The 15579-nt window shown below is 44.4% G+C and overlaps 1 protein-coding gene across 1 annotated transcript in view; it reads right to left on the reverse strand.

Annotated features, from left to right (window-relative positions):
• Nucleotides 1-6088: 6088 nt before the first annotated feature.
• Nucleotides 6089-15579, reverse strand: part of CBY1 (chibby 1, beta catenin antagonist) — a 39532-nt gene continuing 30041 nt past the window's right edge. Inside the window, exons 3-5 of the mRNA XM_085601291.1 lie at nt 12598-12703; nt 10385-10497; nt 6089-6879 (exon numbers count right to left, since the gene is read on the reverse strand). Coding sequence (XP_085457417.1) covers nt 6799-6879; nt 10385-10497; nt 12598-12703 — 300 coding nt within the window. The 3' untranslated portion in view covers nt 6089-6798. The remainder of the gene's footprint in view (nt 6880-10384; nt 10498-12597; nt 12704-15579) is intronic.

Here is a 15579-nt window from a genome sequence, read left to right on the forward strand (position 1 = left end):
CCTCTAGACTTTTTAAAATAGGACTCATTCATAGTCCCAATTGCTAGAACTGCGAGAAACACGAAGGCAATCTAGCACACATGCCTTTCGAATGCCCGATCTTCAACACATTCTGGAGTAAAATACAGGATTGCATTAAACACACTTTCAGTATTACTCACACAGGAGTTTTCATATAGCCTCCTCGGCCCTTTAGACAATCAGCTGAAAACCAATATTGATCGCCACTTACTGGACCTAATGCTTACTTTAGCATGCAAATTGATACTACACAATTGGAAGAATTTCAAGGCGATATCTTTCAGATTGTGGCAAGAATGGATTACCTTCCTTAGAGTGCTGATAATGTGACACTACAACACTCCCCTTGGCGCTCCCTTCATAGACCAATATGGTACTCATTGGGCACAAAACTACTTAGTTACAATCCACCGTAATCAATTCTCTCAGGAGAGAGTTTCTCTGCCTTAAGACACTCTCTTTCACAGTCGATTTACCTTATATATATTTACACATTCTACCTTGTTTCTTTCAATGCCCACACAGAGCTTTAGTACTTTTTAATTTCGCTGCGTTTGATTTATGTCTTACTCACAGCCAGATCAGACCTTGTATATAATCTACACTGTTGGTTCTCCCATTAAGTCCACATCTTAGTCAAGATGCAGGCAGTGGGACCATAACGTCTTCAATACTTGTTCATGATTACTGTGATGTATTGTTATTACGAACAAACTCAATATGTATCTTAAGATTTACATACATATATTATGTGATTGTTTGTAAAACCCAAGTGCCAACATAGCAATTATGTCATCAAGTCCAATCCTACACAGCCTTCTCTTCTCCCCCTCTCTGTACCCCTATTCCAAGAGCGTTGATGCGTTCTGTCTGTGTATTTTTTTATTTTGCCAGTGTACTTCTATGAAAATGTACTGTGTATTCTGTGTTTCAGGAAATTCAATAAAAAGATTTGAACATTGGAATGAAACCATAGAATGGAATGCAACGCATTTCCACACATGCCTGCTACCCCCAATAAAAATGCACACAATTCTTTATCTAAACTTCGACCCTTCATACTACTATACTGTTTGTGGCATGGGCCTCTCTCTTTGTACAACCCTATCTCTAAATCTAAGTCAGGTTTCTGTTCAAAAGCCTCCACTACATCACTAAATGAAGGGTGGCGTTGTCGATTAAATTTTTTTAATTCAGCTCTGAGATCCTGTGTGGCGTTGAGTTGCGAAAAGACCAGTTCAGTGTTCACAACAAACAATATAACATCAAAGGAAGCAGGGTCATTGTACACCTCACCCAAGCCCTCTGCCCCCTTTGTCCCTCCGCCCATGACAAACACTCAGGGGTCTACTACAAACACATGCTCTGCAACAGCAATAAAACTCTGACACCTTCTTCCAATGGTAAGTGCTAGCACATTAACCCATACTATGCACAGCACATCAGTAAGGTTTCCTTCAGACACACGGCACAAACCTAGTATGCAGTGCACAAGCAGCACCTCGTCCTTTGATCCCCCACCAACTGTCATCACCAGCATGAGTCTAGCTGGCCTCAGTGGCCTGGCGCTGGCAGTAATTCATGTGCGTCTCTGAACAGACACATGCTGCTGGGCCCAGAATGAAAATGGCTTCTAGGATTAATTCATGCGGCGGGAAGCAGTCTCCTCAAGTCGAGTATGCGCAGTATCTTACAGTCCCGCCTGCAGCCTTTACCACACCCTTTTTCAACTCGTCACAGGGTGGGCCGTGTGACAAGCTGGGAAAGGTGGGGTGAGAATGCTCTCTCCACTCCCTGATTGACGTGGAGGCTTAGCGCTACAGGGCTAGTGTCTCCAACACCCAGGGCTAACTTTACCTCCACGTCATCAGGGGGTGGAGACTGGCCTTTGATGCAAGGTCTTTGCTGAGCTGATTACCTCACATGCCTCAGGGCTGAGAGATTGTCAGCCCGGCAAATACTCTTCTACATGTAGGGTCGCGCAGGTGAGCAAAGTAATTTTAGAGAAAGCACTGTGACGGAAGTGGCAGTCTGGTAGATAGTGCAGAAGATAAGCCCCCCATTCAAGTAAGTTTGTATGTGTGCATATGTGTATTTTTATACAACAAAAACCGCAGATTTAGCATTGCACATTGCTTTCCTTTTTATGGTGAAAGTAAAGTGGGCGGAGCCCCGACGCCCTCACACAGAAACCGCCACTGGTAGTGGATATCAGTCATTACAAGATGTTTAACAATATAATGGCTGCACCGAACCTGGTCATGTTTGGTATCAAACATATTGGAATCCTACCCCAACACCGATTCCATTGTTGGATGTAGGATCCCATGTACTGCCGACCACAGACACGATCCTGCCCTCCATCTGGTGAGCTGAGCTCGAGCAGGGGGAAGGTAGAACAATAGGTTTCCTGTCACAGGGAGGTGTGACCACCTCCCAGACAGGACTTAGTGTATTGGGCTGGGGTGGGGGCGCTTTGCAGTGCCACCAGACTGCATTGAAGAGCACATTTAGTGCTCTCCTTGCATACTTCGGTTTGAGCCAGTTCAGGAACCCTTGGTTCCCGCTCTGGCATGAAACTGGAAAGAGGACAAGGGAGTATCCTCCCCTCTGTCCAGCCCCTCCTCTGGGAGGGACCCCTGAGTCGTCCAAACCCTTTCCCTAGGGTACTTAAGGACTCCCCTGTGGGTGGGCCCTCAGATTCGTTGTGGAACAAGATTCATCAATGAAATCAAGACACTCTTCGACCGTCTGGACACTTGGACAGCAACTGGAACCGAGTTGGACTTCGACTGGAACCGAGACTGCATCAAGGAAGACACCTCCTGCTCCTGGTCTCACCGTTCTTCAAGTCTTCTGCCTCGTCTGTGCCTGTACTCCAACAAGGTTCTTCAGAAGACCTGTGGGCATCAAGGACATCCGAAGTAATCTCCCTTGGAGTGAAGGAGTCACTCTCCTGCATCTGCAGGCACCGTAACTAAGCTGACCGGTCTACTGCTCCTGTCATCCTACGGACTTCCTGAGGCCCAGCAACACAGGTGGTGGTTCTGCAGCTTTCCAGAGGCCTGACCGGTCTTCTCTACAATTTTGAGGACAGTTTCCCTCATCGGAGCCACTGGGACCAAACCCCTGTGCACCGCATCAACTTGCCGTTGCCAAGGTTTGTTGGCTCTGCACTCCAGAGATCTTCGGGCTACAAGAAGCTCCAGCCTCCAGGCCCTCATACCTCGAAGATCAGCGTTCTCACTGCATTCTGTGCACCTTGGGCCTCCATCTTTGGTGGTCTGCCGGAGATCCTCTTGCGACTCCTGTGCCTTCTGCCTGTGGGTCCTCTTGAGGGTCTTCCTTCACTTCAGTGGGGTCCTCTGCTTGCTCGGAGCCTGCTCTGACTCTCCTGCACTTCGTGAGTCCCTTGGACCTTTCTGGTCCCAACATTTGCATCTTTTCGCTTACCGCACCATTTGCGGCTACCAAGGCTTGTTGGTGCTCCCACCAGACACCAACCATATAGGCACCGACATCCGGCGTGGGACAGCTTGTGCATGGCTCCTGGTCTTCCTCAGCATCGCCTGGCCCTCAAAGCTGCAGCGACAAGGTCACCGTCTTCACTCCTGAACCTCTCTACATTGGTGGGTATCGTGCTTCCGTGCCTCCAAGTCACCTCCGGGTGGCCTAGACTCTGTCCCCACAGCCTGGTTCCTGAGGCATCCACGGGTGGGTGGCTCCCCAACCTTCCATCTTCCAAAGGGTTTCTTGGGGGTCCCCTGGGAAGGTCCCTTCTTCTTTAAAACTGCCATGCAACTTCTCTATTGACTTCTATTGGGCACACAGCCTCCGCGGGGTTCCTGGGTACTTACCTTGTGTGGTTCCTTGTGTCCCCAGGTCCTCAGAGTCTTCTGGTCCAAGTCCAGTTCTTCCCTGCAGTTGGCATTCCACTTTCTTAGTATATGGTTTTATCTCCCCCTGGAGACCAGTGTATATTTGTGCTACTTACCTGATTATTTTTAAGTATTCTGCTAAATGTGGTAAAAGAAGCTGCTTTACTCTCCTTCAAGATAAGCCAGAAGGAGGCTCTCCACAGATACCACATTGAGAGCTTTCTATGTCTATCAAATCCCACTAAAATCGCCATAAAGGTTGCCTGGATTAGTGCAAGGTACATCACTCCTTGGAGTGTGCACCATATACTAAGCAAGCCTCCTACAATCTCGTACTCTGGTTTTTCTTCCTTCCCATTCCCATTCCCTCATTCCCCCAGACCCTGATTCTAGGTGCTTGTGTTTCTAATATATGAACATAAGAATATTGGACATCAAGGAAGCTTGGGCTTATCTGATTGGATTCGAGTCCAACCTAAGGTTGGGGCATCAGTTCTTTATTTTGAAAGGTCTGTATATTGCGTAAAGATTTTTTTAACTGGGCAGTGTTAGCTTTACGTGGCTTATTTGAGGATGCCTCATCTGTTTGTCCATTATTTTCTCTATACGGCAGTGTCCATTATTTTCTCTATACGGCAGTGCTCCTTTTCTTACAAAGTCTAGCCACTTAAGGTTCTTATACACTTAATTTGTACCTTTTTCACTCGGTAACGTCAATCTTCAATAGTTTATGCTGATATTTAGATGGTAATGCCTTTAGATAAATTGGAACGCAGTTGTAAATATTATATCTCCCTTTCAATTTAAATAGTACCCCTCTCTTGCACATGTTACCCCTTCAGCTAGTTTTAGCCATTGCATGATGGTGAAAGTCAAACTATAACTCCAAGAACGTAACCTGCTACTGGATGAAAATCCAGGGCTACGAGAAGGCACTGAATGACGTACTGCCACTTGGCAGCTATGCTCCTCTTTGGACATTTTAAAACCTCAAAGCGTATTCACTGAAGGAAAAGTAGAAATTATTTTGTTGTATTGATAACTACATCTCGTTTTCAACCCCCCTCATATTTGGTTTTATTCTCCATGTCTTTTAATTCTTCAGTGGAACCTGGTTCATGCAAGTGAGTAGCAGCACTGGTGTTGGCACCAATTCCCTTTATATCCCTTCCTTTTAGCTACAAACATCAAAAATACTCCTAATTTGTTCCCAGGACAAGACATGCATTGGGCAATTACAAGACTTAAAATAAAATACCCACCAGGGCAAGGATGGGTCCACAGTGGCATTTCCTTTATCCAACTGGGGCAGAGAATCAAAGATCATATTCATCCTACTGAGCACTCACTCACGAACAGAACGTGAAGAGTAGTGTGTTATGATAGAAAGCACATTGAGGCCTCTTCAGGGATATGAAGCAATAGATAAAAGGAAGTGGAAATAAATGCTGCTGAACAAAATGCGAAGAAGAAATAAGAACCCAGGGTTGAAAGACATGTTTGTATGCAGCACTGGACTAAAAGCTAACCTCTAGGTGTCTACATAGGAGAGTCACTTTCCACAGTCTGGAAACCAACCAGGGAGAATGAGAAACTGATGGGAGCTTGCAAATATAAAAACGCCAGGCTCAAATAGGCGAAACATGCACTTTACCCCTTAATTTCAGTACTTAAAGTAGGTTTGTGACGTACCAAATGAAAAAAAATCAACAAAAAGAGGTTTAAAACACAACTTCCACTCTTCTCAGCCAGCAGAAGCCCATCGATGCCTGGGCGGCATTATCACATTTCTTTTAGCATAAGTAACATTTTAACAGCTACATTTTGTCTTAGCAGCTTGACCATACCATAAGCTGTTCTACTGGAATGTAACCAAGAGTTATGTAATGCCTCCAAAGAGACCTGGAGGGCGCAGAAAATAACAGTAAATTTAGAATCAATTTTGTTTTATTGATTTTGTAAGAATTTGCGACGTAACCCATGAAGTAACTTTAAACTGCTTGGGAGCTATGTGGAGCTACAAAACTCTGTGCTCCCATTTACATGACAAGGGCAGAGTTAGTGGAGTTTTCTAATTCACGATTTTCCATTAAACTGTTGTGATTGACACATTTTCCCACACTTACTAGGTCAACAGAAGCAGCGCCCATACATGTAAGTAGTCACAATCACAGACAAAAACGCAGAAATACTATAACATTGTGTTTAATTAAATAAAGCTTTATGTAAAAACACATACACACACACTTTGATATACAATCTTTTTCACCCTTCAGCACAGGTGGATCCAGGTTCACCCAGACCAAAGGGATTTTCAAAGTGCTAGAGAGGAGCAGTGTACCGAATGTCTCAAACAAAGTACCAACTACTGAGAAAGGACAATGTTGGGTGAACCCAAGTACCAGGAGGAGGCTCCAGGCCCCTAAAGAGAAGTTGTTCCGGACGTACCATGACTTTTAATGCATTGGCTAAAAATGGGGGAAGATTGTACCCCATAGCCCCACAACATGTACAGCATGAAATGCCTCATTTGGTGGAAATGTTCTCAGCATGCTGATCAACAAGGTCCCTGATTTATAAGAAGGGATTCATTGTGATGCCTTATTGGTGTGTCTTCCATTTTGAAATCTCAAGATGGCTGCCTTACTGATACCATTTTACAGTGGCTGCATCATCTGTGTTACAATCCCTTGGAAATAGGATGTTTTGATTTTGTGCCTCAAAAGACGGGAAGATCACCAAGGGATTTCTCCTACATTATTTGTCCACATATAGTCACCCTTCTAAATCAGCATCTAAGGCTGGGAAAACTAATCTTGGTCTAGAATGGTCGCATTCCTTTGTCTCTGTTTTGCCGTACAGACATTTCTTAGAAAGCACAGCCAGTTCATTTCACATTTCACTTTTTCCTTCTGCTAAGGTTCTTAAGTTCATCCACCTCTTTTTCCATCAGGTGAGACTCCGCCATTGATTCAGTGAGCTGAAAACAAGAATAAAGTATCAGAACTGGTTAATGACAGCCATGCAAAATAAAATGTCTTTCAATAGTCAACTTCTAGAAGCAAAGTATGATGAATTCTTCAAAAAGATGGAGCCAATAGCATATCACTTCTCTGAGGTGTTTTGCACTCTAAGACAGCAAATCCATCTATTAGATTACAAAGTAAAAACATTAAAATCTAGTGAGCAACTACCCCTTGAAGTAAACAGATAATACAGGCTCATACCTCGGACAGCATAACTACCACTGAGAATAAAAAGCCCTCAACCTCACAAGCTAAGACAGCAACACTATTAAGTGTGATTACAAGCTACAGAAATCTTACAGGCTTAGGCATCAGTGTCATCAGACACATCATATGGTATCTGATCTCAGATGGTTCATCAGCAAGGTGTTGTGGACATCGCACAGGGTTTAATAGCAGAACTATCCTTAAGGCTACATAGATCACAGAGGCTCAGACTTCAGATATATTAGGTTTAACATATTTCACAGGCTTTGACAGCCGAGGTATCCTTTAAGGTATACAGATCTCCATGGGTCAACAGCACATCTGCATTTTTTGTTACACAGATATTACAGGATTATGCAATAGAACTATTCCTTGTGTAGATATGTAGGAGGCTGGCTCTTTATATAGTATACCAAGAAGAGGTATAGTGCGCAAATAGTCCAGGTATTCCCCTATGAGTAGACAGAGACTTGCTATAGCAATCACAAATGGGCTCCTTTAGGGGGTGGTGTGGTTCAGCAGCCTTACGCTTATCAGACAGGAGTGTTAGACATCTGCAATACACACACAGTCGAGGTCCACACCAATTTATAAAAATAGCTCTTATCTTTATATAATGTTTGGCACCAAGATCATCAAAATCAGGTACGTACGTTTCTAGTAATACATTTTTATAGGGTGAAAAATCAACACAGTGCAGTTCCTGAAGTGGTAATGTTATCCTATGAAGGAAAGACATACACTGCATACAGGTACTTCACAGCGTCTTATGGGCCAATCTCCTGAACTTAAGGTGAGTATAGGGCAAGGTCACCTTAGGCAGCACTGGGACAGCCGGGTGCAGAGGTGCTTTTCAGCTTCTGGTGCACAATGTTATCCAAAGGGGGAAGAACTTATACTGCATTCGGGCACTTCACGGAGACTTACAGGACCAATCTCCTGGACTTAAGGTGAGAATGGGGCATGGTCCAAGGCCACACCAACAGGTCACCTCGGTAGGCTATCAGGCATCTGGGTGCAGAGTTGTGTTTCAGCATCGGGTGCCCAATGTGATTCTATGAGAGAAAAACATGTACTGCATTCTGACACTTCCCAGCAACTTATGGGACCAGTCTCCTGGACTTAAGGTGAGTATGGGGCAAGGTCCAAGGCCACACCAACAGGTCACCTCGGGAGGCTCTGGGGCATCTGAGTGCCGAGGTGTGATACAACGTCGGATGCCCATTGTTAGTCAATGGAGATCAGTCCAGTCGGAAAGAGGCTGCAGGTTTGGACTAGGAAACCAGTCAGGCTGAACCAACAAGGGAGATCAGGTCTCACTATGCTCGGGACACCTTTGGTTCACTTCCATTCAGGTCATAGGCGACAGGTACAGAGGTGTCTTGAGGCATCAGATTTTTACAGCTGAGTCACTCGTGGTCAGGGGGGCTACACAAAGAGGCTGCAAGCGGCGTCAAGGAGTCCCCTCCTGGCAAACCCAAGGTAGGGTTCTTCTCTGGAAGGATGGGGGAGCACGCTGGCACCGTTGGCTCACTTCAACTCAAACTTGGAGCGACTGGTGCAGTGGTGCTGATTGGTGTTGAGTTTACGCGGTCTGGAGTCCTCACAGTTCTTTCTTTGGTACCTGCAGGGTGCAGGGAAGCAGCTGCGCTGCTCCACGTGAGTTCCGGAGTCTTGGCAGAAGTGCTGGTAGTCCTCCCAGGCTTTTTAAGGTCCAGCAGCTTACAGGATGAGTTGACTTTGGCACCATCATTTGGAACAGCGAGCAGATCAGCAGAATTGGCGCCAAGTCAGTAGCTCTTCCACAGTTCTTGCTTTTCACAGCTCATCAGTCCTACTTCTTCTTTTAGGTCAGTAGGATCTGATTTCTTGGTGCCAGGGGCTCCCTTAAATGCTAGGTTTAGGGGAGCGTGGGTAGTAGCCAACGGACTACTTACCCCTGGGGTCACTAAGCATCCCGTATGACCACTTCCTTTGAGAAATGGGTATAACTCTGTCCCAGAGTTCCAAAGTATATCATCACAAAGATGTCAGACTCTGAAATTTCGCATTCACTTAGGTAGCCCATCTTAGGGGTGGCACTAACCTGAAAGTGAACGCACCTTTGTGACTACTGAGTTTCCCACCTGTCCAGGTGCCAAATGGGCCCTGGACAGGAGGGGGGGGGGATAGGGGGGTCGCCATACTTTTCTGTGAGGGAAGCCAGATTCACATACCAAAGGCAGTTAGCTCTTTGAAGCCCCCTGCCTTGGAATACTAATTCACAGGTCGTCATGTTGGCTTGGTTCTTGACCTGGGGGTCAGAAACTCGTCTGTGGTGGCAGGCAGGCTAGGACCAGTCAGTCAGCACACTAGTAGTGGTAGGTTTTCAGGGGGCACCTCTAAGGTGCCCTCTGGGTGCATGTATTAATAAATCTGTCACTGGAATCAGTGTGGGTTTATTAATATGAGATGTTTGATACCAAACATCTCTAGTTTCAGTGAAGCCATCATGTAGCTGGGGAACTCGCTTTTGACCAGTGTCCAGCACATGTACTTAAAATGGCTTCATTGGTCAGTTGTACTGGACGTAATTGAACTGGCCAGCACAGGGACATATCAGCTCATGCAGATATGTCCATACATGTAATATAATGCACCCTGCCTTAGGGCTTTAAGTCCTGCTGTAGGGATTACTTACAAATTTTCAATGCAGTGTTAGGGAACATGGCAAACAGGTGTGCGACGTTGTATTTTCACGTTTTAGAGCACACAGTGGTAGTCTGTATGAGTTCGGTGCTGGGTCCGTTAGAGTGGCATAAGATATGTTGGTGCTCTTAGGGACCCTATTTATTACCTAAGCCCTAGGTACCAGAGGTACCACTTACTAGGGACTTACAGAGGTGCTACAATCCTGGTCACTTTGGGATCAAATGACCAGTTGTCTTGTTTTGGGTAAAGAAGACTCGCACTGGGGACATGTTTAGCAAGAACCAAGTGCATTTCAGTCAAAGTTGCATCAAATGACAGGCAAAAAGTTGGGGGGGGGCTACTGCAACAAAAACCCAGTTTCCTACAAGATACATTTCTTATGCCCAGGGTTCACAAAATAGAGATTTTTCACATTATACCTATCTCACAGATATAGACAGCAGAACCACTCTCAATGTTATGCACATCTTACAGGTTGGTGCCCGATACCTATCCCTTAGGTTTTGAAGATCATTCACAGACAGCAGAGCTATTCCTCAGATCCCACCCCTGTGCCCTCACCATGTCCAACATAACCTCCACCTTCAGCCTCAGCAGGTTGTTCTCCTCCTCCAGCTGCTGGTTTCGTTTTTGCAGGCGCTGTACTTCGTTACCTGCCCCTGTACCCCCAGACTCTACTCAAGACAAGAAAAATATTGAGAATTAAACATAAACAGCCTCATTGGATGGCGGCAAAAGCAAGACTGAATAGCTAATTCCTTACATGTGGTATACTTGCATTGGCGGAAGAAGCTTTCATTTTTCCTTGAGTGGATTGCAGTGGCTCTACTTAGCAATATAGTTGTTTTGAGAAACTATCATTGTTCCTAATTGTGCAAAGGTTTAGGGAGCAGACCGTAATGTTTGCTAGAAGTCCCTTGGAACAACCAAGTATCCCTCGTCTCTTTCTGCACTTGCTTGTGAAACACCTTTGACGAGTCCACAGCCTGCACAAAAGTGCTAGTCTTGCCAGGAGAATTTCTCACCAAGCCAGTCAGCCTCTAAAAGGGTAAATGGGCCAGGAACAGTTAGTCACACAACAAGCTTTAGCCGGTCATGTGACTTATTCTACTCCAGTGTTACCCCACTTTCTGGAGTACTGCCCTGGCACTCAATTGACAGTGCCCACGGCATTACTGGACTTTTGAGAAACCTAACGGATTATAGTTAGGTCAGCCTAAGACTGATTTTCAAAGACTTGAGGAAGATCCCTACCTTGTTTACAAAATCTCTGCACTACCATAATTCTTCTGTTTAGGAGGCAAACACGCCCAAAACAAAATGCTCTCCCTGGTGCCCAGCTCAGAGGCATCATGTGCAGCAAAAGCAGAAAACACTGCAAATTTAGACTGAAGAGTGTCACTAATAATGAATGACTGCATTTTGCCTGTTTGCAAGACATTCTTATATTTGGCATTCTATTCAAATTCTGCATTTTTTGCATATAGGGTAACAAAATGTTGTGCCCCCGAAAATCTTCAGTACTGGTTGGTGTGCCCCTTTGCTACATGGAGGATTTGCATCAAGGTGTGGCGTTCAGCATGACTGGGCAGTAGAGATCTATTTTTGGCATATTTTGGAGACTACTAAAAAGAATATTAAAAATTCTGAGATTAGTATTACTAAATCTCTTCTCGCCCTAATAAATACAGATGGTACTCGGGGATTAGCTAAAGCCAATGGGAAAGAAACCCAAGAGAATGGGAAAATTACACTTGTGTTGAGCGACCCAGACTTCATGGAACTCTCTCCACCTGGCAAATTCCCGACCACCGTGTTGTTGGCAGCGAAAACCTCTCAGGGAAATCTCTAGCACCATTACCATATAGAAGAACTGATGGTGAAACAGACGTAGGGTATGGACACCATGAAGTGGAGGTGAAGGCTGCTCTAGACATTTTCCATTACAACACCAAGGCAAGCTCTGTGAAGGAAGCTTCAGAACGGGGTGTTTTAAAATGCAGGGGAGGGAGTTTTCCATATTATATATTATACTAGTCTCAAAATAGTGTAAACAGATGTTGACGTTTCCTCAAACACCCATATTTTATCACAGGGTGTAAAACAAAGGGGTTTTTCAACATGTACAAAAATATTTTGCATGTGGAGGAAATAAAACACTTTTATAAAATGCCAATGTACATTTCTGCTACACACTCATGTGAAAGATGCACAGGAGAAAATATGGAGAAGAATTTCTCCTGGGTCTTTAACCTTGGCTGTTTTTAATCAATATGTATATCTCAGCTAAAAGTAAAGAAACTACTGTAGAGTACTTTTCATTTTTGGGGAAACGTTGTTGCAAACATAGATTTTCCTTTAACAAGCAGTGCCATCTACTCCCCTTCTCAGCATTTGGCGCCTCTGCAGAAGATGACAGTCTGTTTATCATACACATAGTAAACCGACTATGTCCACGGATCGACAAAAAAAATTAATCCTCTTTAGCCATGCAAAGTAATGCCCTGCCCAGTAGAGCTTATATAAAAATAAAATACAAATGTATAACAAGATACATTAGTCTGATCCTTTTCAGGGTTTATAAAAATGTACATATTCTGTCCTGAACATGTCTCTCCTGAACGAAGGTGAAAGTGGTCGCAGTCTGATGTATACCATACTCTTGAGTCACCAACTTTCCTTGCCGTCTACAATTCAGGAGACAAGGAGTAAGATAAACAATTTTTCCAGGTCTATGCGGACTATCAGCCTTTATATCGCTTACCAGACCATACCTGCTATCCATTGCCCGTTTTCAAACTTCAGGATCTGCCCCGCGATGTTCATATTTGGAGGGCCATATTCCAATCCCAGCTCTATCTCCCTCACACTACGATCCAGCTGAAAAGATGGACAAAAGGAGCAGAAGAAAAGGGGAAACAGGGAGAAAGGGAAAGTGGAAGGAGAGAGAGGGATACGATGATGATGTTAAAGGATGAATACAGAAGGGAACACAGAGGAGATGAAATGTAGAGTAAAATGAGTAGGAAGATATAGTTAGAAGGAAAGCAGAGAGTGATGGAGGAGCAGGTAGAAAAGTAGAATTGAGATAGTGAGTGGCAATGTAGAGGAAGCGAATGAAGGAAGAGAGAACATTAGAGGAAAATAGTGGGGATCACAAGAGCGGAGGGGAGACGGGAGAAAAAAGAAATGCTTAAGTTCACTGCAAAACAGAAATGACAATTTATTAGAAGGTTTTTAAATTGATCAAAGGTTGAGAATGCTGAATCCCTCTGTGTGCCATCAATACTATGTAAAAAGACAGAATGGTGCAACAAATAAAAACAAATACAGGCTAGATGTCTTGAAACAGCACCGGGTAGAGTTCACTGAGCACTGATCTGCTCTTTCATACAGACGGCAGTTGGATGGTGAGCACTAGTGATGGATAGCCCTATTCCAGCCTAGGTAATCTGGCACAATGTTAACCAGTGAGACACAATAACATTAATGCTTAAAGCTCTGCTGTTATGCACTCGCCACCCCGGCGTTGAGGCCACGTTCTAGTAGCTGCCTGAAGTCATCAATGGCTTCTGTGCCTTTAGTGTAGTTTTTCTCTCTGTCCTTGGAAGAAGGACCCAGTCCCTCAACTACACTGTCTCTGTTCAGGACTCGCCAGACTTGGCCACTGGGGCAAACTAGAAAAATTTGTATAGTGGGCAACAAGAGCATGGGTTCGGATCGAAGGCATGTAAAAGAAGGAAACACACGTCACCCACCTGACCCCCATTTCTGGTTTCCTAGCTAGACTTAGTAAACAACAAGGAGGAAAATGAGGGCTTGATAAAGGTCCACCGTACTTGCCCTGGGTAGAACTAGAAGACAAAAGAGGTACGGTGTTCCTGGGTGGCAAGTTGGCCACCTGGTGAGTACTCAGAGTGGTGGGAAATACCTCCTTTCGGAACTAGGACCCTCACACACCCAGCAAGCTAGGTGTCATGCTTCATCATATGGGTCTGCTCCTCGTCGAGCCGGCGCTGCAATGCTCGACGGAAACCCATAAAGGGGCTATTTATCGGAGATCTTTTGTTCCTTGCCGTATAGGTGCCGTGGGTGTGAGGGGCCTGGTAAGATGTAGATGTGGTGTGTGGGTTAAAACAGGTAAGGGAATCCTCTATAATTATTTTTATTCTGGAGAGGTCACAACCTGATTAAAAAGTAAAAAGAAGAAGGAGGGCGACTATTTTGTTTTAATCTGACAAAAATTACGCTCTACCCCTTAGTGGTCAACATGTTTCTCGCCTATAAAATGTCTCTAATAGATCAATCGCTAGCACATGTGTGAGTTCAGCTAAAATTCTGCAGTTCACCGGGACCCAAATTCACAATTACTTCAAGAGCAAGAAACCCAATGAAAATGAAAAGTATGCATATCCTTGATTGGTCCTCTCAAAATATAATTGCTGTAAAGTGCCAAGGCCCGACCTCATGCAGAAACTTTGTGAATGAGCAGCCATAGTTTAGGAATCAGAGTAAAATAAGTGGCATACAGATTTCAGTAGTCAATTTTAGCAGCAGAAACAATCAAGAATCCAAAAGGTTGCGTGCCTCCTTTTAAGGGTGGCCACATTATTCCAGATTATCACAGGCAAGGTCTCCAGTACTGAACTTTCACTTACAAATCTCTGATTTCAGGTGTATTAGTCTTACTAGTTCAGTGGAAACAAAAACAGACTACAACACCCACAAGGCTTTAGGCCATCAAACAAAATTCCAGGATAGGAAATAGTGTCTGTAAAGACCTGATGGAAGTTGTCACCTACTCCATTTGGAAACATTTGAGGGGAAGACCATGGGGCAATTAGATCAGCACAAAGAAATCCACGAGGTTTTTATAATCACCACTGTTAATCCACAGTTCAGACTTAAGACGATAGGGTTAGCAAAAGATATTTGAGAGGTCATCTCATCCTTAACGTATCAAGGCATGCTTCATCATTAGCGACCTCCCACACTGGGGTAGGAACAATGTCACTTCAGCAGGCTCAACCGAGGGAAAGAAATGCCCTGAGAGTTCTTACAACACTTGTTTCAGGACAAATACGCAGGTCCTGTTTGAAGGAAAAATAATTTAAAATACCTAGAGGTATACTCAAAAGATTTCCTTTATTAATGAGTACCCCTGGTATCGTTGAAAAACACTAAACATTTGTCATCTGTTGAAGTGCAGTGATTCACCTGGCCATCTTGTATCCATGAGTTACCCATATGTTTCAACCTATACAACAGTTTAGAAGGACTCCCTAGCTATGGTATCCAGTCAAACCATGCAAACAAAAGGAATTATTAAAACCCTACAGGTCCCTCCTTTGGATTGGTAAGAACCCGAGTCATATTAAACTACAGGCATTGTGGTTGAGTGTGGGGAATGTTTCCTTTGTAATCACACATTCATCAGAAGGTAGACGTTAGCACAGCACCTAGCAAGGGCCCCCCTCTGAGGTCTGACCTGTGAATTAACAGCAGTGACTATAAAAACCTTGAGTATTTTTTGTGTTGATCTTGTAGGTAGGTGGATATACTTGAGGATTCCCCTCCATCACTCTCTCACGGGGATTGAAAATGGGGAAATTCAGCCAGACTACATTTTCTCTCGGGCACAGAGACCAAATCACTCCGGTAGCATGAGGGAGGGGGGCAAGAAGGAGAAAGGTCAGTGCTGCTTAGTCCAAAGTGTGTGACGTACCAAGAGTGAACTGCCCTTTCCATTAAATAGT

This window comes from Triturus cristatus, chromosome 4_2, assembly GCF_964204655.1.
Source record: "Triturus cristatus chromosome 4_2, aTriCri1.1, whole genome shotgun sequence".
Taxonomy (NCBI): Eukaryota; Metazoa; Chordata; class Amphibia; order Caudata; family Salamandridae; genus Triturus; species Triturus cristatus.